The 12,564-nt window shown below is 41.6% G+C and overlaps 1 protein-coding gene across 1 annotated transcript in view; it reads right to left on the bottom strand.

The window, feature by feature from the left end:
• Positions 1-12,564, bottom strand: part of thsd7ba (thrombospondin, type I, domain containing 7Ba) — a 743,639-nt gene that overhangs the window by 195,144 nt on the left and 535,931 nt on the right. The window contains exon 15 of the mRNA XM_055638650.1: positions 9,314-9,492. Within this exon, the coding sequence (XP_055494625.1) occupies positions 9,314-9,492 (179 nt within the window). The remainder of the gene's footprint in view (positions 1-9,313; positions 9,493-12,564) is intronic.

Below are 12,564 nucleotides of genomic sequence, written 5' to 3'. Positions count from 1 at the left end.
ACTTTGCTTGTCCTCACTACACAGACCTCCTGTTCCTCTAATTAGTTTATCATTCATACCTTCTGCCTCCTTCAACAAAATTGTGCCACCAATGGCCACATCTTTCTTGCCCCTTTCAGCATTCTGTAGGAATTGTTCCTTCTGTGACTCCGTGGTTCCCCACTCTACTAGTTCCCCTCTCATGGCATTTTACTGTACAATTGGAGGAAATGCAACACCTACCTTAATTCTACCATTTTGGGACCCAAATACTCCTTCCATGTGAAACAGGGCCTCACTTGCACCTTGTCACATTGTGTGAAATACATGCAATGCTCATGAATTGGTGGGCTCTGCAATGATGAAACCAATGAAGATTTGGTGTCACTTTGCTGGTTCCAATTATTTGCCACTTTAATCGTCTATTCCACCTCCACTCTGACCTATACTTTTGACCTCCCACACTTACAAAAAAGCCCAAGATAAACTATTTATTCCTCCTATTCAACTAACCAGGTTGTTTTGGTATAAGCCAACTCACTTTTAACATTACTCAATTTATCGCTCTCCACTGATGCTACTCTTGAGCATTTCCAGTATTTCCTTATATGTAGATTTTCATCAACTGCTGTATTCTGCATCTCAGTTCTTTCCATTGGCTTCGATCATCTGCCTCAATTTACTCTCCTCCAAACAGGTAAGCTTCATCAAAGATGGAATCAAAAACATTTGCTCACTACACATTTAACAATCTATAAAGATGCTCTCTCCAACATCACCCTATCTCTCATTCACTGCCAATATATACCACCGCATCTCTGCCACTTAAAACGTTTGTTTGTTTACACTTTTCCAGTTCTGATGAAGGGTCAGACATATAAATTGTGAACTCTGAAGGTTTCCTGGAGATACCCACACTCAAAGCATTGGCATCAACTGGATCTGATCCTAGTCAGACGTGCTGCCATCAAGAACGTTCTCCACACATGTTCCTACCACAGTGCGGACTCGCGACACAGACCACTCCTTGGTGTGTTGCAAGATCAGGCTGCAGCCCAAGAGGTTTTACCGTACCAAGAAGCAGGGGAACCCCCGCATCGATGTCAGTAAGATGCCCCGTCCTGACCTCGTGCAACAGTTTGCAGGGGCTTTTGAATGAGAACTTGGCACCTCATGTCCTGGGGACTCTGCAACAGAGAAGTGGGAAATTCTGCGGGACACCACGCACCGCACAGCTTTAGCTAGCTTTGGGAAGAAGACCTTGAACAAGCACAACTGGTTTGAGGACAAGTCGACCGTGATGACTCCCGTCATCGAAGCCAAGCGCACTGCCCTAGACGAGTATAAGTGGTCAGCTAACGAGAAGAACCTGCAGATCCTCAGGGCTGCCAGGAGCAAGGTTCAGTAGACTGCCAGGCAATGCGCCAATGACTACTGGACACAGTTTAGTGAGATCATCCAGATGGCCGCCATAACAGGGAACATCAGGGGAATGTACATTGGCATTAAGAAGACACTAGGACCAGTCTGGAGCAAGACAGCCCGCCTCATATCCTCCACTGGGGAAGTAATCACAGACGAATGCCAGCAGATGGAGAGATGGGTGGAACACTACCCGACCTCTACTCAAGAGAGAACGCTGTGTCCCCCTCAGCCCTTGATGCCATCGAGTGCCTGCCGACCATGGATGAGTTAGACACAGAGTCAACAGTAGAAGAGCTCAGCAAGGCCATTGACAGCCTGGCTCGGGCAAGCCCCAGGTAGTGACAGGATTCTCCCTGACCTGATCAAGCATTGTAAGACTACCTTACTGTTTCCTTTGTATGAAGTCCTCTGCCAGTGCTGGCAAGAAGGAGCTGTACTGCAGGACATGAGGGATGCCACGATCATTACCCTCTACAAGAACAAGGGTGAGAGAAGCGACTGCAACAACTACAGAGGCATCTCCCTCCTCAACATCGTCGGCAAGGTCTTTGCTCGGGTCATCTTGATCCGACTGGCAGAACGTGTCTACCCAGAGTCACAGTGCGGTTACCGAGCTGGAAGGTCAACAGTAGAGATGGTCTTCTCCCTTCGCCAGCTCCAGGAGAAGTGCAGAGAACAGCGGATGCCCCTGTATGTTGCTTTCATTGACCTCACCAAGGCGTTCGACCTCGTCAACAGAGATGGCCTATTTAAGGCTCTGCCAAAGATCGGCTGCCCACCAAAATTGCAGAGCATGATAGAATCCTTCCACATCAACAGAAAGGGGACAGTGCAGTTCAATGGCAGCTTCTCGGAGCCCTTCGACATCTGCAGTGGTGACAAACAAGGCTGCGTCCTCACTCCCACTCTCTTTGGGATTTTCTTCACTCTGCTCCTGAAACTTGGCTTCGGCACTGCAACAGTGGGGATCTACCTGCATACTACATCAGATGGCAGGCCTTCAACCTCACCCACCTCAGAGCAAAGACAAAAGTACGTGAAGCTCTCATCAGAGATATGTTGTTTGCCGACGATGCCGCAGTTGTGTCCCACACCCAGCAGGAACTACAGTCACTGATGGACCGCTTCTATCGGGCATGCAAGGACTTCGGGCTAACTACCAGCCTGAAGAAGACAAATGACTTGGGGCAGGATACAGGGGTGCCATCTGTCATCACCATCGACGGCTATGAACTTGATGCTGTCCATCAGTTCACGTATCTCGGCTCCACCATCAACGACAAGAGATTGATAAGAGGATCAGGAAGGCAACTACAACTCTTGCTTGCCTCACAACTTGAGTGTGGACCAACCCAAAGCTGACAGTGAAGACAAAGATAGCAGTCTACAACGCCTGTGTCAACAGCACGCTGCTGTACAGAGTGAGACACGGACTACGTATGCCAGGCAGGAGAGAAGACTCAACACCTTCCACCTGAGAAGCATCCGCCGTATCCTGGCCATATCCTGGCATGACAGAGTGTCCAACATCGAGATCCTGTCTCGCTCTGGCCTTCCCAGTATGTACACTCTACTCAGGCAGCACAGACTGCGGAGGCTGGCCATGTCCACTGCATGGAGGATGGCCGTATTACAAAAGACATCCTCTATGGAGAGTTGACATCTGGGAGGAGAATCTATCGGCCGTCCCCAGCTACATTACAAGGATGTCTGCAAGGGAGATATGAAGGCGCTCAACATCTATGTGGAGTCCTGGGGGAGCCTTGCAGCTGACCGCACAAGGGGGAGAGGTACCCTGAACCAACATCTCAAAACGGGGGAAGAAATATTGATGGACGCAGCGGCAAACAAGCGGGCACACAGAAATGAGTGCAGCAACTTCAACAAACCAGAGACCACACACACACACAAAAGTGACCTTTGCCACAGAGACTGACACTCCCACATTGGTCTCTTCAGCCACACGCGACGCTGCTCTAATCGAGGTTTGGAGCAAGCAGCCAGCAACTGGGATGGTCAGTCATGACCGAGGAGGGCCTACTAAGATCCTCTCTCCACAGATGCAGCCTGATATACAAAAGATCCTCAGGAGTTTCTGTTTTATAATGAATAGGAGATAGCTGCATCAAACTAAAAGGAAAGTCATCTCAAACATAGGAAGGAACCTGAAGCATGCTTTCAAAATACCAATAGTGTAATAGAATCCTGGTGAAACTATATCAGAATCGATGTTTACAAAAGGGTAATTGATCCAACCCATTTGCCAAAGTCTAAAATGATTTCAGAGCAGTTATTCAAGTTCTTGCTGTTTTCTGAAGGAAAAAAAAAGAGGTTTTGCAGAGATTCATATACATCATTACAATACAAAGTGGTTAAATGCTGAAAGACTGAAAATATTTCCTGTTGAAGTTGATGGCATTCTCTGGTCGATGACATATGTGCAGTTGATAACAACTTGCACTTGAGGAAATTAGGTCACTATATAAAAGCTGATAGCTCATGTCAGAATGTTGAGCTGTGCTCATGTAATAGGTTGTGAATTAGCAACTGGTGGACAGGTGATTGGTAATGTTGTATGCATTCAGCAGTGAAATCTAAAAGATCCCACTAGTATACAAGTGTGGCAATTTGCTGTATCTTCCTGAGATAGACCAGCTTGGTGACAAGATGTGATCGAACTCGATAATTAAATAATGAGAAAAGTGCTGTTATTGTGGAAACTGCAGCTTTATAGTTTCAGAAACAAGAAGCTTTCGACATTGTTTTTTTATCAATTCACACTGGTACGCCTACGTTCATTGTCCTAGCTATAGCAGATTTGCTTGCAAGGTCATTTAATGGATAATAAAGAGTTGACCACGATGCTGCAGGTTCTGGTGTCATAAATAGACCTGAATGGGTAAGGATGACATATTCTTCTATGCCAGACTAAAACAGATCAGTTTTCATGACCACAAGATTCCAGATCATCATTAAAATTAAGTCGTCTTTTTTAACATATTCCCAGTTTACTTAATTCTATGAATTTAAGTTCTAAGTTGTTAGGATTCAAATGGATATCTCGAAATATGCCATTGGGATCTTTCAGATAATAATCCTGGATGTTGGTATCAATATTTTAACTATTATTTTACATCATTAAAATAAATAGAACATTCATTATAAATAGATGCTTGCTAATTGTAACAGATTAAAGGGCCCATCTCACTTACGAGATTTTTTCGGCGACCTGCCGGCCCCTGTCATAGTCGCAGGATGACACCTGTATGGTCATGATTAGTTGCCCAAAGAGTCGTACCTTTTTCTGGTCGCCACTGGATTCTCAACATTTTGAAAATTTTCGGCAACCTGCTGCGACTATGATGGGTACCGCAGGTTGCCGAAAAAATCGGGTAAATGGGATAGGCCCTTTAGCCTTCCTCCCAGAATAGTTTCTACATATGTTCAACTTTATTCTCAACACAGCACAAAGATCAATTTTAATGTTGATAATCTGAAGGTGGAAAGATACAATATGAATAAGTAATAGTACAAGGTTAGTCATCGAGTCAAACAGCATGAAAACAAGCCTAAGCTAATTATAATGGTCCAAGGTTTTCCCATGTAACATCAATATTTCCCTTGATAACTGTTGAGAAGTTTAGAATGTCCATGAAATAATAATCATGGAAATCCTGGACTTTAGATGATTTATTGATTCTACATGTTGTCCTGGAATTCCCCAGGCATGACAGAAATTAAATGCATTTTATTTCTTAAGTGCTTTTAGTAGCCTTATTTTATATTACACTTTTATCACACTCAGCATATATATATTTTTTAATTGAATTTTAATGGTTTTTGGGCATTTGTGCATTAACACTCAGTAGTTAGTTAAGGGGACAGGTTAACCATCTATCAAAGCATTGTCGTTGAGAAATATACATACTTCAGCCCATCAAGTCCACAGTGCCAATCAACTAGTCATTTAAACTAACCTCATATTAATCTATTAAAAAAAAACTTCTCACCAGATTCTCCCAAATTCTACCACTCACCTGCACACTTTACAGTGGCCAATTAACCTATCAACCCACATGTCTTGGGATGTGGGAGGAAATTACAGCACCTGGAAGAAACCATGTAGTCTTAGGAGGAAGGTGCAAACCACACACAGTCAGCACCCAATGCCAGATTAGAACCAAGGGCTCAGGCATGGATGCCCTACTAGTTGCATCACTGTGCCACCCATTAATGTGGATGCAGTGTGTTTGAATTCCACCACGTGATATCAATTTAGTCTGGAGGTTTCCTACAGTGGAAAAGAGCATCATTGATCCTTTTAAATACAATTTTAATCAGAAATATTACTGCTGTGTAAAAATGTAATCCAGTTAAAAGTGGGCCTGTACAGGAATGCTGATCACAATTGATTTCCCACTGCCAGGACATTCTGGGCTTTAACATTTTAAATCCAAAACCACTAATAAGGAACACCCTGTACAACACAATTGTACTTAGTAATAAATAAGCCACAGATATTGATGGAGGTAAATTGAATCACATGTGAACAAGATTTAAAATGGCTTTGCTTATTGAATAGTTGTTCCCAATCATTGATCTCACCTTCAGAGAAAAATGGTGCTCTTAAAAGCAATGTGAATGTAGTACAAAACCTCCCCAAGCTCCTTTTCAATTCAGAACATGTCTGATTTTGGAAAAGAGAGAAGAGAATGTCTAATTCTTATTTACATGTATTTAGCATTAATATTATTTTTTTTTAAACTCGGCTCAACTACTAACTTGATTTTGCTGCATTTCAGTTTCGTTGTCTTGCAGAAAATGTGATTGAGTGTCGTCTATGTGAAATTATAGTAGCAATGAGTTTTGGTCTTCATGTGCCATATATTCAAGCCTGATTTTGTCAGCTGTAGAAGACATTTTCAGTCTGCTGAGCAGCTTTTTACAGTTTCCAGGACATCTGTAAATAAGTGAATCATGCTTTTTGAAGAGGACTTAACCTTAGTGTTTTTTGTGTGCGATGGCTTTCGAATCATCCAGCCATAGGCGAATACAGTCATTGCTATAGGTGCAACTGGGTAGTTAACATTCAAAATACATTTAAGGGGATGCTCCTCCCCCAACTAATCAATGCATGGAATAATTATGGGGATAGCAGTGATCAAATAGTAAGGAGCTGTTGTATTAAAGTTCATAAATCCCAAAAAGATTAAACCATTTAATCATGCATTTTAAATATATAGTCTACAAATTATCCCTGATTTACTACCCATCGATGCTGAAATAATTGTTTTATTTTGTGATTAAAAAGCAATAAAAGAGTATAAAACCTTCAAAAGCATGAAGCTTAAATTAGTTTCAGATTGCAACTGCAGATAAAGTCAAGTGTTTAAGGCAAAGGTGTTAGTTTATTATGCACTTTTAACAAGTTGCAAAAAGTGTTCACATATGCCCATGCATGAGTCATAAAAATTTGTTTTCAGCAGAATATAGACACAAAAAGCTGGAGTAACTTAGCAGGAAAGGCAGCTCTTTAATTTCCTCTGCAGTAGCATGCAGCCATTTTTGAGCCTTAGACTTTATGAGAACATTGCACATCTAAATGTTATTTAATTCCTGGAGTATATTGCTCCCATGACATGAGCATTGCACAGACTGTCCAAATACATGTTAATTTTATGTGATTAATAATTACCTTGTATTGCCTTCATGTTTTGTTGGATTACCCAGATGTCTGCAGTAATATCATTCCTCAAAAGAAAAGTTGGAAACTTATATTGTGTTAAACTATATTTTTTTGCAACAGCATTGCTCACACTGATAACTTTAATAAGTTTTATGTTTCGTTGTTAAACTGTTAATGTAATGATTTATAGGTGGAGCACTCACATTGATACTTTTTTTTAAATCAGGATGTATGTCAGGAAAAGAAATATTTAACCATTTAATTTCTTCTTGCATGTAATGCTTCTCTAGCTCTGCGGCTCTCGAGTGTGGTTTAAAATCTTTCCTCCTCGTTTAAAGTGCACCATCTCTCCAGAGATATCTGTGATTTAACCCATTTCCACAATCTCCCTTGTGCAATTTCCAGATAACAGAAAACTAAGCCAATTGGAGACTGGAAACTGGAATAAGTAAAAGTTTCAAGTGAACCACAGTTCAGGTAAACTCACCCACCCTCCTGAACCCAATGTTTTTGTATGTGTAGAGCTTACTTAAATTCTCTGAAAGTTTCAGCCATATAAGCATTATCCAATTTTTATTAGGTCTACTCTGTCTCAAAGGCAAATTCTTGTCAGCCCGAGTTTGTCCCCCTAGCTACACTTTGCTAAAGCTCACTATCACTAATCAGTTTAATCAGTTTCCCGAGCCACAAGTGTGATTGATTTTACTGGATTAAACTAAATTGCTTGCGAATTGAATTTAAGTAATTATGTAAAAATGATGGCAGACTGTTCCTTTTAATAATGTAAACTCTTCCATTGAGATATTACTTTTTTAGTGACTGAACAGTACGAAATAAGAGATGATGCTCCATCAGGTGACGCCACGTGTGGCAGCCTCGCCAGCAGTCTGTTTGTCCTTTCACCCTTTTTGTCATTTTTTGTCTGTCTAAAAGTATCTTTTTGGAGGTTTCTTAATCTCATTTATGTACGGGTTGGGAAGGGGGAAGAGGGGAAACCATTTCCAGCCACTACCTGGTGGAGGATGCAACTTTTCTCTGAGTTGCACCTTCGCCCCTCCCTCCCCCCCCCCCCCCCCCCCCCCCCCCCCCCATCTGGATTGGCGCGGCCTTTCCTGCCGGAGACCGGCTAGAGCTTCAGCACCAGTGCAGCACTGAATTACCATTGCGGAGCGGATGATGCCTGACCGAGGATCGCTGTGTTGAGGCTCTGGAGTGTTGGGCCTGCTGCTTCAACCTCATGGAACTGTGGTTTGTGGAGCTTCTAACTGTGATCGGCACTGACTTTTACATCGCGGAGTCCTGGGATCCTTTGCCGATGGTCGCCAGTGTTGAATCTCCGCCCAGCTTGGCCTGTGGACTTCGGGAGCCGCGGTCTCCAGTAAGAAGCGGCCGATTCGGAAACTACAAGCCGCTGAGTGTGTTCTTCCATTCCGACACCGGAGTTTTGATCATCCTGGTGAGAGGGCCTGAACATCGGGCCGCCGTAGCGGCAACTGCGGAGGGCTCAAAGGCCCCGACCACGGGTGAACAATGAGGGAGATGACAGAACTCAAATCTCACTGTACCAATTGGTGCATGTGACAATAAATGTAACTTGAACTTGAACTCGATAGAACAAAAGACTTGATTTCAAGAATAGGCGTAAACAACATTCAAACATATATACAATAAAGAAGTGAACAGGGAATTCCAAATGTCTACACAGATTTAGCATCGGTTTGCAGGAATCAAAAATTAATATCAACAATTAAACTTAGATTAAAAATTTGCAACTGAAGAAGAAGTATATCAATCTAAACACGTATATTTAACAGACGAATCTGTACTTTTATTCTTTCAGAGAAGGTCACTATCACGGGCAAGACATCATTCCCTCCGATCTGACACAAAACATTTAAGAAATCGGCTACATTGGTGTGTACAGAGTCACATATGGGTCACACTGGGTGAAGACATCAGTGAACAAGTTGCTCTTATAATAAACTTGTATGCATACAGTTGCCTTTATTGATAATAGCTTTTCTAAATTACCGATGTAATTATGTGAATCTAACAATGCAAGCTACGGTGAAGGGATTTTAACTTGTTTCTGCATCAGTAGTTCAGGTTTTGAATGGCAGACCAGTAGCTTTCCAACATTCTAATGCACCCTTTATTTTCAAGTATCGGATCATTAACAGGCAACTTATGATGGTACATTGTTGATCATTTATTACAGCTCACCTGATTCTTCACATCTAGTTTAAGGCATGGACGACCACCATTGTATGCCTTTTCCCGCAACCACTTGGATCTGGTCTGTATTCCACTTCCACATGATTTGCTGCATGCAGACCACTTTGACCACTCACTGAGCTTGCAATCAGATGGGCACGGCACACTGCAAGTTTCTTCAATGTACCCTAATTTAAATTATTGGAAGAAAAACATTCTCATTAGTGATTTAAAGCTTTCCCACTGTCTATGGGCAGAAACTCAATTTGAATTCTAAAATAATTCTATTTTTCAGATCAAATATGAAAACAACTTTCTCCATCAACTATGATTTATATTATTAAAACATATAACTGCAATTCAATTGATTTAGTTTGTTTGTCACTGAGAAAAATATATAAACTGGAACAAAACATAACCAATATATGTTTGATATTATCTAAATAAATAATTAATGTTTTTATTTATTCGGGTCTCAACCCAAAACATCATGTATCCATGTTCTCCATGGATGCTGCCTGACCTGCTGAGTTACTCCAGCATTTTGTGACTTTCCAGCATCTGCAGTTTCTTGGTTCTTCATAAAATTAAACATTTGGAATGAAAAAATCATCTCCATTTTTGGTTGTGTAAGTATTTTATAATTCTAGATTTCCTACATCAATGTAGGAAAAGATATAGCTGTGGGTTTAATTATGAGGAAAGGTTTCATTAACTAGTTTTGTATTGATTTGATTAGGAAAGGAGATAAGATACAGATCATCATTGAGTCTCAAGAGTGCGATTGGATTAACCTTGATCCTATATTCCTAAACTCAGACATAAATTCCAATCGAAATCCAATGACAAAGCCAGAATGGAGCCTATTAGATATATCTGGTTTCTCTCACTTTTTCTGGAATTGAAATGAAGTGAAATAATTGTCCACCAATAGGTTCTGAGCATTTTGATCAATTAGTAGTGATGCTATACTCAATTGGGTATAATACAGTACTTGCTTCTCATTTAGATTTGAAAATGTATTTTTTTTAATATGCATTTGCTCTGCATGTTGCAAAAGTAACAGGGCTTTGTCTATTCCACTTCCCCACCTTTCCCGCAAAGGTCACAGTCAGGCAATGTAAAGCTCTAAATTTCCAATGGCTGCAAGGGAACGGAGGATGGAAATAATTTAATTTGATAACATTTGAATTCAAAAATAATGACTGACATATGATAAATCTGGATGAAATGATGTTCCTAGAATATTGCTGCTTTTTGCTGATTTAACATCCTATCAGTCGGGCATTCAGCCAGTAACGTTTACAAGAGCTCTGGTTAGGGGAATTAATCACACTGTTCACTTCTGTCATTATTGCAATGCATCATATCCCCAATATATTAATTCCATATCTTCCTTAAGAAATGATTGTGCCTCATTTCTTTCTAGTGGCAAAACAGTCCTTTGCAAACCTCCGGATTGAATAATTTCCTTTAATGTCTCTCATTTTAAATTTGAGAAGATGATCCTTTGGCAATGTCACCCTGCCAGGGTAACTAACCTTGTTTTAATTACTGATTGGTTATCATATTGAAGAATCAGAAATACACCCTGTAATTCTCACAATCATATTGTTAACGTGAGATGATGCAGGAATCTATGACAGTCATTGCATTCCCTTAACATGTCAATAACATTTATCCTTACAACTATGAAACTCTGATGTGGATGTGTGGATGCGGGTGTGCGCGGGTGTGTGTGTGTGTGTGTGTGTGTGTGTGTGTGTGTGTGTGTGTGTGTGTGTGTGTGTGTGTGTGTGTGTGTGTGTGTGTGTGTGTGTGTGTGTGTGTGTGTGTGTGTGTGTGTGTGTGTGTGTGTGGATGTGCACATGAGTGTGTATTTACTTGTTTGTGTGTCTGGAAAAAACGACGTGCTATGGGTAACATTTTTACGTATTCGGGTAGAGATTTACCCACTGGAGTCCAAATTCGCCTTATCTGAAAAATTCATGCCTTATTTCTCGAGTTATTTATGAAAATGTTTCACAAATCCGATAAAACTTTGAAAATAAAAGAGATGGTCTCGCTGAAGATGTCACGATGGGCCTGCTCTGTGTTCCACGTGTTGCGAGTCACATCACCTCACCCCCCCCCCCCCCCCCCCCCGCTCCCCCCACTCTCCGTGGGGCCCTGAAGCCAGGAGCTGCCAGCCGGGAGCAAGGGAGTATTGGGGATGGCATCAAACAGGAAATTAGAAATGCGTGCAACAAAGGTAAAACAGTTATAATGGGTGACTTGGCATGGGGTGCTGAGGAAGAGGATTTCTTGGAATGTATGCGAGATAGTTTTCTAAATCAACATGTAGAGGAAGCAACGAGAGAGCAGGCTATTCTAGACTGGGTACTGAGTAATGAGGAGGGATTAGTTAGCAGTCTTGTTGTGCGTGGCCCCTTGGGCAAGAGCGACCATAATATGGTTGAGTTCTTCATTAGGATGGAGTGTGGCATTGTTAATTCAGAAACAATGGTTCTGAACTTAAAGAAAGGTAACTTTGAGGGTATGAGACGCGAATTGGCCAAGATTGACGGGCAGTTAATTCTTAAAGGGTTGACGGTGGATATTTAAAGACTGCATGGATGAACTACAACAATTGTTCATCCCAGTTTGGCAAAAGAATAAATCAGGGAAGGTAGTGCATCCGTGGATAACAAGGGAAATCAGGGATAGTATCAAAGCAAAAGATGAAGCCAGAAAAAGCAGCCTAACAGAGGACTGGGAGAAATTCAGATGTAGGTCCCTTGCAGTCAGAAACAGGTGAATTGATCATGGGGAACAAGGACATGGCTGACCAATTGAATAACTAGTTTGGTTCCGTCTTCACCAAGGAAGACATAAATAATCTGCCGGAAATAGCAGGGGACCGCGGGTCAAATGAGATGGAGGAACCGAGTGAAATCCAGGTTAGCCGGGAATTGGTGTTAGGTAAATTGAATGGATTAAAGGCCGATAAATCCCCAGGGCCAGATAGGCTGCATCCCAGAGTACTTAAGGAAGTCGCTCCAGAAATAGTGGATGCATTAGTGATAATTTTTCAAAACTCTTTAGATTCTAGAGTAGTTCCTGAGGATTGGAGGGTAGCTAATGTAACCCCACTTTTTAAAAAGGGAGGGAGTGAGAAAACGGGGAATTACAGACCAGTTAGTCTAACACCGGTAGTGGGGAAACTGCTAGAGTCAGTTATTAAAGATGGGATAGCAGCACATTTGGAAAGTGGTGAAATC

The sequence above is a fragment of the Leucoraja erinacea genome, chromosome 7 (genome assembly GCF_028641065.1).
Source record: "Leucoraja erinacea ecotype New England chromosome 7, Leri_hhj_1, whole genome shotgun sequence".
NCBI lineage: Eukaryota > Metazoa > Chordata > Chondrichthyes > Rajiformes > Rajidae > Leucoraja > Leucoraja erinaceus.
The sequence above is the reverse complement of the archived record's forward strand: the minus strand, read 5'-3'. Positions and strand labels throughout refer to the sequence as shown.